This window comes from Molossus molossus, unplaced genomic scaffold (genome assembly GCF_014108415.1).
Source record: "Molossus molossus isolate mMolMol1 unplaced genomic scaffold, mMolMol1.p scaffold_m16_p_14, whole genome shotgun sequence".
NCBI lineage: Eukaryota > Metazoa > Chordata > Mammalia > Chiroptera > Molossidae > Molossus > Molossus molossus.
The window spans coordinates 87,805,794-87,823,401 of record NW_023425349.1 but is presented as its reverse complement, the minus strand read 5'-3'; the positions used below and the strand labels follow the sequence as shown (position 1 = coordinate 87,823,401).

Here is a 17,608-nt window from a genome sequence, read left to right as displayed (position 1 = left end):
GCTGGTCTTCGGGTTCAGACAGTGGCACTTTCACTGTGGGTGTGCACATATATGAACATGTATGAGTATGTGCTGGGCTGGCCCTGTCCTGTGTCTTCCCTCCTTTTTTTTGGTAATACCTAACCCAGGGTGTTAGCCTCTTCAGATGTCTTTCCCACCACCCTGCTGAAATGGGCATCCTGTGTTGGTACTGTCTTGAAGTGGGCACGTGTCCCTGGACTGTTTGCAGCTCTGTGCTGGACAAGGGGTCTTGGGCTGTGAGAGGCCAGGCCCCCTGTACACAGGGGTGCAAGTTGGGTGCCGCCACCTGGACTGAGATGAACTGCATGGGTGCCAGTGGAGCGTCCTCAGTGTCCCTTCACTTCTGCAGAATTGTAGCCTCCTGCTCTCGCAGTGACTCTATGTCTGTCAGGGGACTAGACGGGTGCATGGACAACTATTCCAGACCCATGACCAATATTTTGAAGCAAATAAGAAAGAAATGCTGCTTTCTAACTAAATAATCTTTTCTTCTGTTTTTTTACCCTAGAGTATAATCAACATATACTTCTTGCTCTATTCTTGGTGGTGTTTTTGTTTTTCTACTCTTCCTGGTCTTTATCAAATCTTTGTAATTCTATTTTGGTTGAATTAATAATTACAATTGAATCCTTGTGGAGATGTATATATTATTGGCTTTTAGAATTTGAATCTGATCTGAGGTTGCTAATTGGAAGATTTTAAGTTCTTTGATCTTTTTTCTAATTAATATCTCAATACAAAGTTATAGAATTGAAACATTTAAAAATACAATATGGGAAACCCCCAATGATTCCACATCTGAGATATCACTGTTTTAGAGAGATTGGTGAATATTCAAACATCTTGTTTATTGCTGTATAGCTGACATGGTTTTTACAATAATAGAGTCCTTTCTCAGGAACAGCAACGTACCTTTTTCTTTCTTCCTTTTTCACACTCTATAATGATTTGTATATAAATGTAACTGTGTATGTGCACTGAATATCACTTCAGTGGTTTTGCCTGTCATTACTGACATTTCTAACTGGATGTTTATTTTTTTTAATTTATTTTTTTATCCTCACCCGAGGACATTTTTTCATTTTTTGTTCAGATAGAGTGGGAAGGAGAGAGAGAAAGAGAAACATTAATGTGAAAGAGACACATCGAGTAGTTGCCACCTACACGACCCAACCAGGGCCGGGGACAAACTGCAACCAAGGTACATGCCCTTAGTGGGAACTGAACCTGGGTCTCTCTGGACCGCAGGCCAATGCTACAATTGCTGAGCCAAACCGGCCAACTGGATGTTTAAAAAGTCCTATTAGGAGAGAAGACAGACTTAATGTTTCTCCACTTTGCTGACTTAGTTTGTATAGAGTTACTGCATTTCCTTGTACACTTACATACACGTTGATTTCAAGGCGTGGTGTCCAGGTGGCATCTGTGGTATAATCTCTGCAGGCCCCCACGTGACTCCTGTGGGACCAGGTCTGGGCTGTGGACAGACACTGTCAGTGCCCGAAGGACTTCTGACCAGCATGGAGACCCATTGCTGCCAGGGTCCAGTTCTCTTGATGCCCCCTGGCAGGTCCTGCCGAGTCCCATTGCCACTTGTTCTGTGTGACCTGCAGCTACCTGGACCCAGTGCACCCAGCGTGGATGGGAAGTCCCTGGGTTGTTTGTGAGTTAAATTAGTTGATGAGTAACCACAGTAAGTGATAGCTATTACTATGATTAATAAAATAATAATGGGTGCAATAAAAAAACAACATTTTTTTAAGTAGCACTTTTATTTTAATTTGTAAAATTTTTTTCAATTGCAGTTGACATGTTATCATTATGTTAGTTTCAGTTGTACAACGTAGTGATTAGACATTTATATAATTTGCAAAGCAATCACCCTGGTAAGTCTAGTACACATCTAACACCACACATAGTTATTACAATATTATTGATTAATGTGAAATACCTAAAGAATTTTACTCATTGCCTTTGATCTAATGTCCCAGGAAATAGGCTTCTAATACATCTTTTTTTCCTTCAAATGGTGTTGGTGATTTTATTCTGCTGTGAGTGCTCTCAGGCTCCCTTTCCGAAGAAAGCGTGTGGTTCACAGATTATATTTTACCTGTCCTGTTTGGTACCTGGTTGCAGACAGGCTAAATAAGCTGCAGGTGTTTTCTTTTAGATTTTTACACTACTGTGCCAGACAAATAGTGACTTTACATTTATATTTTGAGTTTTTAACACAAAGCAAGATTTCTAACATCTCATAAAAATGATTTTGAATTAGTTACTTGTATGTGTTAGCAAAATGTAATAATCATCTGTGCCGGTATGCGTTCTGCCTGTCTGATGACCCCCGTAGACACTTTATGTTCGTTTTGTCTGACTCAGTCAGGTGTGTCTGAATCCTCCCTGTGGGCAGGAACTGGACGGCTCTGGAGAAAAGCCCCATCTGACCACTGCATAGGAGATCGCTCAGTACCAGCACTTTCTCTGCCCTGACTTTTTATGAAAGAATCTGAATGTATGATATTAGTTTAATTTGGAGCCTAAGAAGACTGGACCTACAAGGTGTTTGTGTGTGTGTGAACCTTGCGACTCCCTCATGGTGGGAGCTCAGGTTTTCATGCTGTGGAGTGGGAGCCACTGCACTCCATCAGAACTCGGGGTGGGGGGTCTGGTGAATGCGGGCGGCTGTTGGGGAGCAGACAGAAAAAGGAAAATGCTGTACTCTCGTTGAAAGTCTGCTTCACTCGGTTTGGCCATACCTATGACCTTGAGCACACTCTGGATATTGCTGCTGTGGATTTGATCTCTTTACCAATCTTTCATGTGTTTTTCTTCTCTTGAGGTTTTATTTGCCTTTGCTCTTTCTTTCCTATTGACAAGTCAGTCGGCTGTGGCCAGCGCTGTTTTCCTTTTCTGCACCATCAAGGCAAATCGCACCATTGGCAGTGAGGCAGGAGTGAGAAGTCACTGTGATGGGCTGGACACTTCCACACTCGGCATAAATGTGCACCCATCCACTTCCACCCTGGCATCGCCAGCCTGCTGACTAGAATAATGTGCAGGAGAGTGCTCAGTGGTTAGGACAATTTGCTGTCTTCAACCAGTGCAATAAAGGGCCCAGGAATCCTGGAGTGAGGGAGGCCTTGTAGCGTCTGTGAGAGCCCGCAGATCCGAGGGGGTGGTGCTGGCCTTTCTCCCGCCGCTGTTCTGGGTGGTGAGGATCAGTTTCTGTTCAGTGCCTGCTGCTTCAGGTGTCTGTGAAACCCGTCCTCACGCTGGCTTTTTCTTGTAACAGCATGTGATAATGTCTGCAATGGTGGGTCAGGGCCCAAGTCCAGACACTATTGCTATAGTGGTGAAGGGGTTTCTTCTTTCTCAGCCTCAATTTTATCAGCTGAGAGTTAGCCTTGGAGTGTACAGGGAGTTCATGGAGACTTCCTGCCAGGCCATGGCCAGTGAAATATCACGTGTACGTGAGAGGTTTCTGGTGTGACTGGTGTGAGTAGTCATGTAGAATGAATTGTATGTACAAATATTGTGAAATCTCTTCATTTGTTCTTCAAAGCAAGACATTTGTTGTCATCCTCGAAATGTTGTTTTTTTAAATTGTGAAGTAGTATAGTTGTCTTATTGAAATAGTCTAGACTTGAAAAAACTGGCTATAGTCAAGATACTTTTCAGGCAGAATTTTAGATTTTATAATATTATTAGATCATTTGAACATATTAATTGCAACATTTTTTTAGCTTGTGATAATCTATACAGAACTAAATTAAGATTTGCAAATATAAGTTCTGTGTGATCTTAGGCGGGACAAGCTTTCTACTTTAGTAGCAAACCAAGGTCCCCCAGTCACACTGTTCTTTGTGCTCTTGCTGATTGGACCCCAGGGCCAGTCACTAGGGTTGTCACATTTGGGGGGCTGCAGGTTTATGAGTGTTTCTTTGTTGTGCTTTATATCACACAAGAGCTGCCTTCTTTGCCATATATCTTTAGGCTGTGGTTATGGGGTTCATTCATATAGTAGTTACATACATGCTTGATGGTGGCTGTTAGGTCATATCTTCACAGAGTTTATAATTAGTTGTAGAAACAGACAGTAATTGGAAATAGTGACGAAGTGACACATGCCATGAAAGAAACAACAATGAGAATAGCGGGGATGGGGGTGGTCAGGGAGACTGCACTAAGGTGACATTGCAGCCAGGACCTTTAAGGTGAGGCATCACATATAAAAGACTTCAGTGTGCCCTGGACAAGGAGGGGTGGCAGTCCCACAGTGTGGGTGTACTTGGAATCCTTATACTTGACCAAGAACCTGCATCCAGAACATATAATGACTTTTTTTTATTACATTTATCTTCAAACAGAGTGGGAAGGGGAGGAGAGAGAGAGAGACAGACAGACAGACAGACATCGATATGAGAGAGACACATTGAGTGGTTGCTACCTGCACAACCCCAACTGGGGCCAGGGACTAACCACAACCAAGGTACATGCCCTTGGCTGGAATCGGATCCAAGACTCCTTGGTCCGCGGGCCAACGCTCTAACCACTGAGCAAAACCAGCCAGAGCATAATGACTTTCTGTGTCTATGGGAAGTAGCACGTAGAAAATGTGCAGACTATTTGAACAGGCATGCCACAGAAGACGTCACTCATGGAGAGGTGCTTATCATCATTGTTATCAGAAGTGCACGTCAGACTTGCTGAGGTTCACTCTCTTCCTTCTCAAAGGCTCATGTGAGACTGACTGGAAATACTACGGGTGTCAGGGAGGGGGCCTGGGGTTTCTGCAGGGCTGGACCATAGACCCCGCTTCGGGGTTCTCCTGTGACAGGATTGGTACAGTGATGAGTGTGAACCAGCATTGTGTGAATCCAAACCACCAGGCACAGAAAGTGTACAATTGCACTATTCTGTGTATATGGTGTTCAAAACCAGATAAAGGCATCTTTGCTGTTAGAAGTCAGAATAACTGTTGTTTTTAGGAAGGGAGTCACTGGAGTGAATCCAGGCGGGGTTCCTGGGTGTCCGCCCTGCATCCCTGGCTGCTTACGTGGCATGTTCAGTTCCTGGGAACTTACTGAGGTGTTCACTGTGACTAGTGCATTCTTTGTAGCTTTATTATACTTAAATGTTTAAAATTATAAAAAGTAATAGATGTTATGGCTCTATAAAACTTGTATGTATCCAAGTAATTTGTTCTCAGATTTCACTCAATAAATGTCACTGACTTTTTTATGAAAAAGCACATGAACAGCTCTATTTATACCACATTCTAGATCATATCAGAGCTGCTAGCCTTTCCTCTTTGTTTCTTGGAATACTCACTCTGGATGTGTGTGTGTGACAAGGTTGTCTACCCTCTGTTTCCCTATTTCACAGGCCGTGGCATGCTTGTCACATAATGGGTTTACTGATTCACGTCCTGACTGGTATGTGATCAGTAAATAACTGAGATTCGTTTCCTGAACCTTCACCCCCAGTAGCTGCTCTTCTCTTTGATTTTGAATAGGACTCATCACTGCGCTCTTGAAATACTGGCATTTCTTTTCATGCTTCCTCCTCATCACTCCCTCTGGTTTTGTAAAGTGTAGCCTGAGATCACACACATGAACAGGAGATCTGAGCAGAGCAGTGGTATCTGAGTCCTCACTGAAGACCGGGGGCCTGGGTGTGGGGTGAATGGGCAGCTGGGCTGCCCCCATTTTGGCGGAGGCTCTCCTGTGTCCCATCCTGGTGTCCCACTCCATGACTGGGATCGAGGGGCTAGGATGAGGCTCCAAGATATACCATGTGGGGCACAGTTCTTGGTTTAAGACAGTACAGGCTCTCATCTCTCTGTAGCAGACTTCTTTTTTTTGGATAATAGAACTAAAATGAAGTCAGTTAGAAGGTAGGAGGATTAGTGGGTCTTAAAAATCCCTGCGTCTGTCACATGGGTCAGTTAGAGAGGCAAGCCTGTGAAATGCTCTACACTGGCAGGCCTGTGTCCAGCACTGGTTTTAGAAGCTACTTTTGGCTTACAGCCTTGCAGGGGAGGGGCGAGGAGCAGGGAGGCCTGGGCTGCCTGGCTGTCTCACAGTGGCATTGTCCTCTTGTCTGCCGAGGGCTGCGGTCAGGCCTCTCCAGGTTCCCTGCTCCTTCCAGAGTAGATCTTCTCACAAAGCTTGCCCAGCACTGCTGTAAACTTTCTCTCACTTCATGGCCTGCAATGAACAAATGAACAAATGATTTATGAAATAATATTATTCATACCACATTCACTGCATTCTGTTCAGTTCCACTGTAGTGCTTAAAAAATGCTGGTTGAACCCGCTAAATCATTTTCCTAATGGGTCACAACTCACAGTTTTTTTTAAAATACTGATTGAAATACCTCATTCTGGCATTTTAGATACTCCGTAATCTTTTCGCACCCTGTTTTTTACTACTTTGCTAAATAAAGTTATTCCCCAAGTAAGATTAAGTTAACTCTCTGTTCTCTGAGCTCACAAACCCATTTCCTCTCTCTGGCCTGGAAGGTGTTCTCCACCCCTGATGTGGCCTGTGTGTCACCCAAGCCTTAGCTCCCTCCCATGACCCTTTCCACGAGTAGGCTGGAACGCCCTGTGTGTTGCCACTTGGCACAGAATACCTCACATTTATTTATAAATTATGAGTAACATGATTCAGATAACACTTAAAGTTCTACTGCCTGATAAATGTGATTTCTTTTTTATCTTGTTTCTCCAAGATGACTGAGCTCCTTAAAAGGAAGGCTTCGTTTGTGTCTTTTGTACCTCATGGTGCTAGCACATCCTGGACCATCTTTAAGCTGAGTGGTCGGCATGGGCCAGGCGCTTGATGCTTTCTCTTCTGCATTGAGTGGTTATCATCTGCTCGATGGAAATAGGCAGAAAGCGCCCCGTATAGGATTCTCTCTAGAGGTGCAATGTTGGGGCTGCAGGATCAGTGAGGCACAAGGTATCCTCGAGTCTGTAACACAGGCCCTTCTTGTCATTGTGCATGTGTGTGGGGAGTGGAAGCACTAACAATAATCATGTGCATTTTCTGTTCAGCCATATCAGTGGGAACAAAATTGGCTGGGAGAAGACAGGAAGCCACTCGGAGCCTCAAGCACGGGGAGACCCAGGAGACCAAACAAAGGTAGTAGCCTCTTGTGGCGTGTGGTGTTTGGATTGTTTGAAAGTAAAACGTTCTCTCTTTTTAAGCATGTTGTCATGCTTTGAAATACTGTCATTGTTGAATGTTTATCCTGTAAGTAGGCTTCATGGATGCCTACTGTTTCTGAGCACCTTCCGGTGTCTGCACTCTGAAGTGGGGCCTGGAGAAATATTTGTGAGGCGGCTAACAGTAGCAAAATTATAGTTATGAAGTAGCAACGAAAATAATTTTATGGTTGGGTGTCACCACACCATGAGGAACTGTATTAAAGGGTCACGGCATTAGGAAGGTTGAGAACCACTGCACTAAGGGCACGTACCTCGGCTGCAGTTTGTCCCCGGCCCGGTTGGGGTCATGTGGGTGGCAGCCACTCGATGTGTCTCTCTCACATCAGTGTTTCTCTCTCTCTTCTCCCCTCCCTCCTTCCCACTCTATCTGAAGATAAATGCAAAAATGTCCTCGGGTGAGGATAAAAAAGAAATAAGACTGATTTTGGCATTTGTGTGTTAAGAGGTAAACTTAAGCACTTAATTACATACCATTGTAAAGAGTGTGTATTTTTTTCATAACAGAAAAATGTGTATCTAGGGTGGCACAGAATCAAACAAGCAGTATTATTTCCAACATTTATTGGGAGAAAGAAAAAAATCATTTATTGTGCAATTAATCATTGCTCTTGGTAAATAATTCCAACTTCTTTAAGGTTTATAAAGAGAAACTAAGAGTCCCCTCTGCCTTCCCTTCGGGACTGCCTCGAGGTGATCCGCTCTTGTTCCTATTTACGTACATACATTCCTTGTTTTGGCAGTTGTTAACGAATGGGTATTTTTCACCTAATGCTATAACAGGCACAGATTTCTGTGTCAATATATATAGATATGACTCATCATTTTAATGGAATTAGCTTGTTTTTCATAAACACTTCCCTGTATGTAATGAATTTGAGGATTTATAATGACCACAGAGTTTGGATTTTTGTTTATTCTTTCTTTCTTTCTTTTTTTATCCTCACCCGAGGACATTTTTCCATTTTTTGTACAGATAGAGTGGGAAGGAGAGAGAGGAAGAGAGAGAGAGGGAAACATCGATGTGAAAGGGACACATCGAGTGGCTGCCACCCGCACGACCAACCAGGGCCAGGAACAAACTGCAACCGAGGTACATGCCCTTAGCAGGAACCGAACCCGGGTCTCTCCAGACCGCAGGGGGACGCTCTAACCGCTGAGCCAAACCGGCCAGGGCTGTTTATTCTTTATTTTGTTAATCCTCACCTGAGGATATTTTTTCCATTGATTTTTAGACAGTAGGAGGGAAGAAGAGAGGGAGAGGGGGAGTTGGGGAGAGAGAGAGAGAGAACAAGAGAACGTGGGTGTGAGAGAGTTACATTGACTGGTTGCCTCCTGCATACCCCAACTGCGATCTGGAATGGAACATGCAACCCAGGTACGTGCCCTTGACCAGGAATTGAACCCATAACCCTCTGGTGCAAAGGCTGATGCTCTAACCATTTAGCACACCAGCCAGGGCTTTTGTTTGTTCTTTCGATTCCAGCTGTGGTGAAGAGCAGACCTGAGCCGGGCCTAGATTTGAGTCCTAGTCCATAAGTTACTGGTCACGTAGCCATGGACAGATGACACCATCTCAGCGTTCGTTTCCTCATCTGTAGGGAGGGATGTTAGGCAGGGTCTCCAAGGAATGTGTCAGCACAGGAATTGTCCACAGGGCTTTAGCAAGCACTGAAGGCCACTGTCAGCCCCACAGGGGCCTCAAGAGAGGAGCCATGGGTGGGGACACCCAGCAGAAGCTTCACGTTCTCCAGGCTCTCCCCCTCCAACACAGGCAGGTGGGCATCCACTCGCTGCTCCCTCTGTCCAAGCAGGGGTGGGCAGTGCTCCCTTCTCCTCAGTGGCGAAGGTGTTCATCGTGTCTCTGGGCAGGATTCTGTGTCATGGGTGGACAGACAGCGTGACATGAACCTGTGTTCCCCTCACCCATTGCTCTGTAGGCAGAAGGTTCGTCCACTGCCTCTTCAGGCAGCCAGCTTGCTGAAGGAAAGGGAAGCCAGATCGGCACTGTCCAGCCAATTCCGTGCCTCCTGTCCATGCCCACCAGGAACCACATGGACATCACCACCCCACCTCTGCCCCCCGTCGCGCCCGAGGTGCTAAGAGTAGCCGAGCACCGTCACAAGAAGGGACTGATGTACCCGTACATCTTCCACGTCCTGACGAAGGTACGTGCAGTAGTCACCCCTGGGTATGGCTGCTTGCTTTTGGAACTGGTTTTCTACCTTAAAAATTATTTGAAACAAAATTCATTTTCTTCTTTCTAATCTTTGAGAAAAAATTGATGAAAATTTACACTTGTAAATATAATAAAAGAACTTGGGAAAAGTCTCCTTTTCTCCTTCAATATAGTATAAAATATATTTTAAACGTCTAGTTAATGACACATTACATCATTTTCAGACTTGTAATTTTATTCTCTTCATATCTAATTTCAAAATTTCCTACACCACGTTTATGCCATAATGTCAGGTTTAATTCCGACATCACCTAGTTCTGTCCCAGAATGCCCCCTGTGGGTGGCTGAAAGTACTTGGTGTGTTTTGACTTGTTCTTCTACCTCATTGCATACCATTTTTATATCATTTATTGCAAAGAGTGGAATATAGGAGTTGTAACATATAGTAAGAAAATGCATTTCTAGTTTTGCACAATGTAATAATTTCATGTTATTAGTCTTATTAAATGTGTGCTTAGTTTATACAGTGTGGCATTATTTGGTTTTGAATCTTGGTGTGTTGAATGGATCTATGTGTATTTAAATTTCTTTAATCATTTGTAGTCTTTATCTTGGTATTTATTATCATAGACTCACAATTTAACAAGTTACCTTGGTGACCAGATTTCTCGTGCAGAATTGATATATTACTATATGTATTATTAATGTTTTCATCAGCATCTACACCACCATATATAATCAGACTCTCTCTTTCTGTTTTCTGCAATCCATCTGTGGTTTGTAAAATGGAGGCAGTGAATGCAAAAGTTACTCCTGTGCCACAGCCCCAGCTGGACCTCGGCTGTTAGCTAACTAATTCGAACATTGCTTACTTTCATACATTAGCAGACATGAAGACTACTTAGGCCAGCACTATTTACTCAGCTTCTTTAATTTATTTTTAAATTGTAATTGCCTCCTAATCTCAACTATTTTTTGATATGGGTATGCATGGATGGTATCACTTTTGAAATTATGAAGGTAAGCATTTGTTTTCCAGGTTCGACATAAATGGTAAGGGTAAGTGAAAAGTTACTGTTGATAGAAAAGAGTTTTGCTACGTTTAAAGGGACCAAGGGTTTTGGAAGAGTGTGCCCTTTCCCCTGTGGTGGCCTGGGCTGTAGAGTCCCTGGGCCCTGCTGTCTGCCCGCCACACCCATGGGCACGGCTGGGCCGTCTGCTAGGTCAGCGTGAGTGCCACACATTGCTCGTCCTCTGCAGTACTCACTGGTTTCAGGGGCAAGTTTGGATCAAATACTGTGGTTAAGAAAAGTAAACTTGTCTTCAGATTTTAAAACGTCACCTAAATTTTTTTAGTGTGTTAGAGAAAAGTTTAGACTGAAAGGCCTGCTGCTTCCTGTGAGCTGAACACCTCTGGTATCAGGTTGTTGATGCTGAGACATTCGCACTAAGAGGAAGCTCTGTAGGAATGTAGAGTTAGCAAAACCTCATCATATTGAGGGAGTAAATGGCCCCTAGATGAGAGCGTTAACCATGGTAGCTCGAGTGTGAGGTGCTGAGGATAAGGGGAAGACCAATTCTGAAACTGGATTTGTGTGAAGAAATAGCAAATGTTATGAAATTATTATTAAAAGAGTATATATAAGTTAACTTAATAGACATTGAAGGTCATAAATTTATTTTTATGTTATAAATATATATAAATAAAATCCTTTGCAAAATCTCTTGAGATGTACCCCGATGCCATAAAATATCCAAGCCTGGACCACAGGACTTTTGCAGATGGTCACAGTAGTGATTTGTCTCCTGGAGGCGTGGTCCTGTGCACAGTGAAGCCCTGCCACGCTGGCCTCGGACCAGGGACAGAACGGGCTCCTTCGGTTTTCTGTCCCAGGCAGCTGTCGTGCCCTCGCACTCAGTGAGACCCGGCTCGAGTGCCTGGTGCCCGGGGGTGGAGGCTTGCTGCCTGCCTCACAGACAGACAGACACCTCTTCAGAGAGTTCTCAGTCACGTGATTTGTGTATGGTAATGTTTGTGGAAGAGATTGGTAAAAAAGAAATTGACCATTTTATATTCAGGACACTAGTTTCTTGGATTTCATGTAGGTCGTTAAAAATTATTAATTTCATCACATATGACCATCTTGACTCAGATAACATTTGCAAGTTCTCAGCATTTTCTATCTTATTTGTTGTCTGATGTTATCTGTTTAGATTGTTTCAAAGATTTTGGGATCATCTATGTGGTTTTTCTTTTGTTGTTGGTTCCAGCTTGAAAATAAAACCATGTAGATTTTATTTTGACTCTTTCAGCATATGTTTTGACTACAATCTACTAAATAAACTTTCCCTAAACATCTTGATGTAGGCAAGTTGTTAAGTAATTGATTTGGAATGGAATTGCAATGTCATTAACTGGAGATAATACAGTATATTTCTTTGAGTTTATTGTAAATTCAACATGAAAAATGTGCAAATTATTCTGCTTTCTTCCATGCAAAGGGTGAAATCAAAATTGCTGTTTCTATTGAAGATGAAGCCAGCAAAGACCTGCCTCCCGCCGCCCTGCTCTATAGGCCAGTTCGTCAGTATGTTTACGGAGTCCTGTTTAGCTTGGCAGAAAGCAGAAAGAAAACTGAGAGACTTGCTTTTAGAAAGAACAGACTTCCACCAGAATGTATGTACTGTAAAATCCATTGTTTGTTTTCCTCGGTTCCTCATAATCTCTTGTGCATTTTCTAAAGCCTGAGAAGGATCGTGACTGAGATCACCCTGAGTGCTCCCAAGCAATGAGAGTGGGCTTCGTCCGGACTCTTAGGAAAGGAGGCTACCGTGGGCTTTTTTCCTCAGTAACCTCCAGTAATGGTGGTGATTTGGTAAAATGCTAAATCTGCAGGTTTATGCTTTAAACTGATCTGCAAATGGTCCTGACAGTCACTGTCCTACTGTGGTTAGCATGTCCCAAGCAGGGTGACGGCAGTGTCTGCTCTCCACAAGTCAGTGTTCCTGGGAGATCCCACCAGCTGTCCACGCACCATTTCTGTGCGGCTGGTGTGTGGCTGTGCACGGCCCTGAGGCCGAAGGGCATGATGGTCTCCCTCAGACCCCAGCTGATCACTCTGGGCTGGAGGGAGAAGGGCAGAGACACAAAGTAGTCTTTCAAATGTTGGCAAACACTGAGGTCAAAGCAGTTCCATCTTCTAGTAAAACTGCCTTTCTCTTCTAGGTAACATTATCTACTAATTAAGGAATACAAAAGTCACTGTATGTTTAGTTGGAAATATAGAAATGTTCCCAAAACTTTGAGTCTGAAATAAGAATATTATGACCTGTGGAAGCTATAGACTACTATCTCATCCTCCTAAGGATAAGTAGAGACAGATCACCTGCGTGGGGCAGGTCAGTGCAGGCCTGGCCGACGGGTGAAGCTGACCAGCTCGAGGCGAGTGTATGAGTGGGGCTTACCTTCGGAATTCCACACCACAGGGATTCTAGCGATGCTGAAAACTCAGTTTCGTAGATTAAGTTTTGTTTCTGATGACTATAACAAATTAGGATTTTTATAAGCCTTTAAAATGAAGCCTCTGTGTGTCTCCACCCTTGCTCGAGGACAGCTGTACTGAGTTGTACTGAGCTGTTTTTGTAGCTGGAGCTGGAAGGGTGGTGCCGACCCCGCAGGGCCGCCTCTGGCGGGTGCTTCTGCTGCCTAGGCCAGGGCAGGAGGCGCCGGTGAACGTGTGTCTTTAGGGGCCCGGTGTGTTCCTGATGTACGTACTCTCACTTCTTTCCTCACACAGTAATTTATTTGCTCAGAAAAGGAGGACCTTTCTTATTTTGCACAGGGTTGGTCAGTTTTTCATGCTGGCCTACCCAGGCCACCTTGGCTCCGCAGCTGTGACACCCCTCCCCCCCTTTGGTTCTCTGCTGCCCCGAGTGGCTGAGCTCCATGGCCCCTTGCTTCTCTGCTGGGCCTAGATGCATGTGCTGCAGGGTCCTGGGCAGCCCACTTCCTGCAGTGTCCTCAGCACCATACCACCATTCTGGCTTTATTTATATAAGTTCCAGAAACATAGTTCTTTATGCAACCAACCAACGCCTTGGGAGTTCTCAGTGATTACAACCTAAGGCCCTCGGGTGAATCCCAGGCCAGCTCCCCTTTGCAGTGTTCACAGCTGCCTGAATGTGGGTGGTATGCTCTGTTCATGCCTTCAGCAGTGGACAGCGTGTGTCCTGTGAGTCTGCTTTGTCCTTGCCCCTCCAGTTCAGGAAGTTCTTGGTCGAAGGTTTGCTGTAGGCACTCTCAGGAAGTAATTCTTCATCTCTTCTGCCCTGCTGCTGTTCTGCAGTTTAAAACACTATGGTGTGCACAGCTGGTGACATGCAGCACACTCCCTCCCTCTTTGTCAGTATTTGTGCCTGGTGCAGGTGTCCTGCTGGCCTGAGAGAGGCTGTCCTGTTAGCAGACAGCGTGGGAAGCAAAGGGCAGGGGTGGGTATTCACTAAATGGGCTGGCATCTTCTTAGCAGAAGCAAGAGATGGGCAGATCGTGGTGAAGGGCTGAGTGTGCAGCCCACACAGCAGGACGCAACAAGGAGAAACGTCAGGGTCACCTTGCTGGTAGCAGGCTGCAGCTCTGGCTGGGGCTGGAGGGCATGGGAATGGAGTGATCAGGGAAGAAGGGGGAAGGGTGGTATGGTCGGGATGACTCAGGTGGGCTCTGTGAGGCTCTGGATCGGGTGGGAGAGGCACAGGCACAGGGGGACACGAAGGAAGTGGAAGGCACCAGTATTCCGCATCAGACGTGGCAGAGGTGAGTGCAAGGGCCTTAGCTTCAGAGACAGCTCAGCAGGAGTCTCTCTTTCCTTTCCTTCTTGCTTCCATTCCCCACCCGAGTCCTCTGATTTGTTTCTAAGGGCAGGAGATGGACTCATTTGTTATTGCTGTGCTAATTTTGGCAAATGGAAGGTATTGAGAAGGGAAAGGAAGGTGAATTTATCAGAGAGAACACAAATCTGGAAGAGGAGGAGTGATGTTAGAGTTAGGTGGGAGGGAGGATGGAGTCTGTACTCGGGCCACCTTTCTTGGTGAAGGCAAGAACCAGACTGGAGATATGTCTGGTTTGGTTTGGAAAAGGGAGCCAGCTGTTACAAGGAAAGGGGACTGGACTTCGGGGTGACACTGGGATGAAGAGCTTCTCCATCATGGGGCTGGACCAGGACTACTACTGCACAATTGTGTGGTCTGACATTCAGCACTTCTCAAATGGCACATAGGATGTATTTCTGTTAATTGCTGTGTTTCCCTCTCTTATTGTCTACCAGAAATAAAATGAATGAATAACTGATGTGGTTACATGGCTTGTTGGAATGGAGACCCTAGTGCAGCGTGTAGAGGACACTTGTGCCCGAGAGCATAGTCACGGGGGTCGGGGGAAGGCTGCGCTGAACAGTGCAGTCTCTTCTGCTCAGGTGACTTGGGAACGTGGGCCTTGACTTTTCTGTCGGCAAGGAGGAACCATTGAAGGTTGGATAACAGTGTTATTTCTCTTTAAAAAGATGGGCTGAACTGGGACTGGGGCTGAACTGAAGCAGAAATACAACCTTGAAAGGGGAAGGGAAGGGTTACTCAGATGCCCGCTGCCTAGACAAAACTGAGTCAGCCTCTAGGACTTATGTGTTGTCTGGAGGAATATATTATTAAAGTGCTGTTACAAGGAAGCTGTGTAAATTTGACCTCTAAATTTGCAAGTTGAGAGACCTTAATTAGCTTGTCATTTTGGTGGGTGAGACCGTCAATAAGTGGCTTCAGAATCTTGGTGTTTTGGTGGAGCTGATGAAGTTGAACTTCTCGTGCATTGGCCGTGTTAATGAGGGGGAAGCAGCCTGCAGAAAGGGTTTGTGTACAGCAGCACACATCCGCCGACCTCACTGACTGGAAGGCCAGGTCTCCACGGTGCTGCATTTTGTCCTTTGAATCTTCTGTGATAATTGGGCTTAAATGCTCACAACTCACTCAGACTAAACCCATGCACTGTGCCACTGTGCATCCTCGGTAGCAGTGTATTGAGATGGTTTCCTGGCCTGGCTGGTGCGGCTCAGTGGATGGAGCGTTGGCCCCAGGACTGAGAGGTCCCGGTTCAATTCCCGGTCAGGACACATATCTGGGTTTCGGGCTCAATTCCCAGTAGGGGGCGTGCAGGTGGCAGCTGATTGGATGTATCTCTCTCACATCAATGTTTCTCTCTCTCTAAAAAATCACTAAAAACTTTTTTTAAAAAAGAAGATTACTTCCTAGGGCTCCTCATGAGATTCCAGCTAGACTAAACTCTGATTCTGAAGCTGGCACAGCTTTAGGTGTCCGTGCTTGGAACATCTAGGGGACTACACAGTTTATGTTCTTAAGGAGAAAACATCGTGGCTTCTTGACGCTCTGGATGAGATAGGAAAAGGACAATGTCTGGTCATGCTGGAAAGAGGTTGGCCTTGAATAGGTTCTTGGGAGTTCTTGGTTGACAAGATTTCAAAAGTGCTGACATCTTATTTTACCTCTGATCATTCTTAGACCACATGTAGACGAAATGAAGTCAGTGGCACTTTGCAGAAGATTCATGAACCATGTGAAAGTATACTGTGGGGTCTTGGGACATATTTGCTCCTTAAATACCTGCTGGCTTTGCCGTCCACTTTGGTGGTATGGAAACTAAAACCACGCTTTGAGGGTTCCAGTGAGTTGCCTACTCAAGTGGGTGATGCAGCCACTTTTGAATGTGAGGGTTCTGATAGAACACAGCCTCGGAGTGCTGTTCATGCACCCTAGCCAGTTTGGCTTAGTGGTTAGAGTGTTGGCCTGCACACTAAAGGGTTGCGAGTTCAATTCCAGTCAAGGGCACGTACCTGGATTGCAGGTTTGATCCCAGGCCCCAGTCGGGGTCTGTGCAGGAGGCAACCAATCCACGAGTCTCTCTTGCGTCGGTGTTTCTCTCATTTTCGCTCTCTGCCCCCTCCCTCCCTTCCACTCTCTCTAAGAATCAATGGAAAAGTATTCTCGGGTGTGGATTAACAACAATAAAAGAGTGCTGTTCGTGCAGATGGGTGTTGTGGTGTGGTCACTGACAGGAATTTCTTGAGAGGGTTGTAGTCAGAACTAGTCAGGGGGCATATTGAGTCCAAAGAGTTGTTTGAAAATATTCAACTCTCCCTAGATTTAAGACATGTATCCATTATGATAAATTGATCAATATCTACAATGAATTTTTATGTGATTTGTCGACATTTTATTTTAAAGTAACTATATGGATAAAGTAGGATATCTATAATCAGGTCCTTAAAAAAAGTATAGCCTTTGACAATCATATCTGATCACATGCTGGCAGTTTATTTTCTATTGCTCTCTGTCTGTCTCTAGGTTCTATGATACTGCTTTTAAGAAGTACTTCAGAATACGTGTCTGTGATGACAGTATGCTACTGGAGACACGTTGTAGAACTTCACGTCCCACTTGTGGGGCCAGCAGAAGACTACTGACCCACATACGCGAATTTGCCCAGATGTGCTGGGTGGTGGCATAGCAGCTGCTTTAGGAGGAGTTGGGACCAGGGAGCTGTTTCTGTAGCTGCTCGGGTGAAGGCTGGGTCTGGAGGCAGGCATTGGTCCCAGCAGCCCTGGCCTCAGGCCTTCTGTGTGTGAGATCAGTCCTGGGAGCTGCTTCAGAGACCGGCTCCTGCCGGAGGCAGCCGTGGCCTTGGCGCCTCCGAGACTCTTTTCCCTGGGGCAGCCTCAGCCGCTGGGCACGGGCTCCCTGGGCACGGGCTCCCTGGCGCACTCCCCAGGGGAATGGGAGGGGCCAGAAGAAAGGGCTCAGGCCCTTGGCCTCTTTCCTATAACAAGTTTCCCCAGTACCTTAAAGTTAAGTAAGTAAAAGAAACAGGCGTGTAGACAGTAAATGAAATAAATTATAAACATGAGATGAAGTTATAGAAATAGTTTATAGAAGCAGTTTATATACTGTAAGTACTGTTTTTTAAAGGGTTTCCCCATGAAAGCCATAAGGAACATTGAGTTTTCCTGGTCCAATTTGCTTTGAAAATTTTGTTTGTGTCAAATAATTGAAACTGCTATTAAAAATAATTAAGCCCTGGCCAGTTTGGCTCAGCGGTTAGAGCGTCGGCCCAAGGACC

At 45.1% G+C, this 17,608-nt stretch overlaps 1 protein-coding gene across 7 annotated transcripts in view; it reads left to right on the top strand.

Moving 5' to 3' along the window:
• FAM120A (family with sequence similarity 120A) overlaps positions 1-17,608 on the top strand; it is a 102,636-nt gene that overhangs the window by 53,928 nt on the left and 31,100 nt on the right. For all 7 annotated transcript variants that reach the window (XM_036260271.1, XM_036260276.1, XM_036260274.1 and 4 more), the window contains 3 exons: positions 7,083-7,170; positions 9,194-9,421; positions 11,935-12,109. In XM_036260271.1, coding sequence (XP_036116164.1) covers positions 7,083-7,170; positions 9,194-9,421; positions 11,935-12,109 — 491 coding nt within the window. The remainder of the gene's footprint in view (positions 1-7,082; positions 7,171-9,193; positions 9,422-11,934; positions 12,110-17,608) is intronic.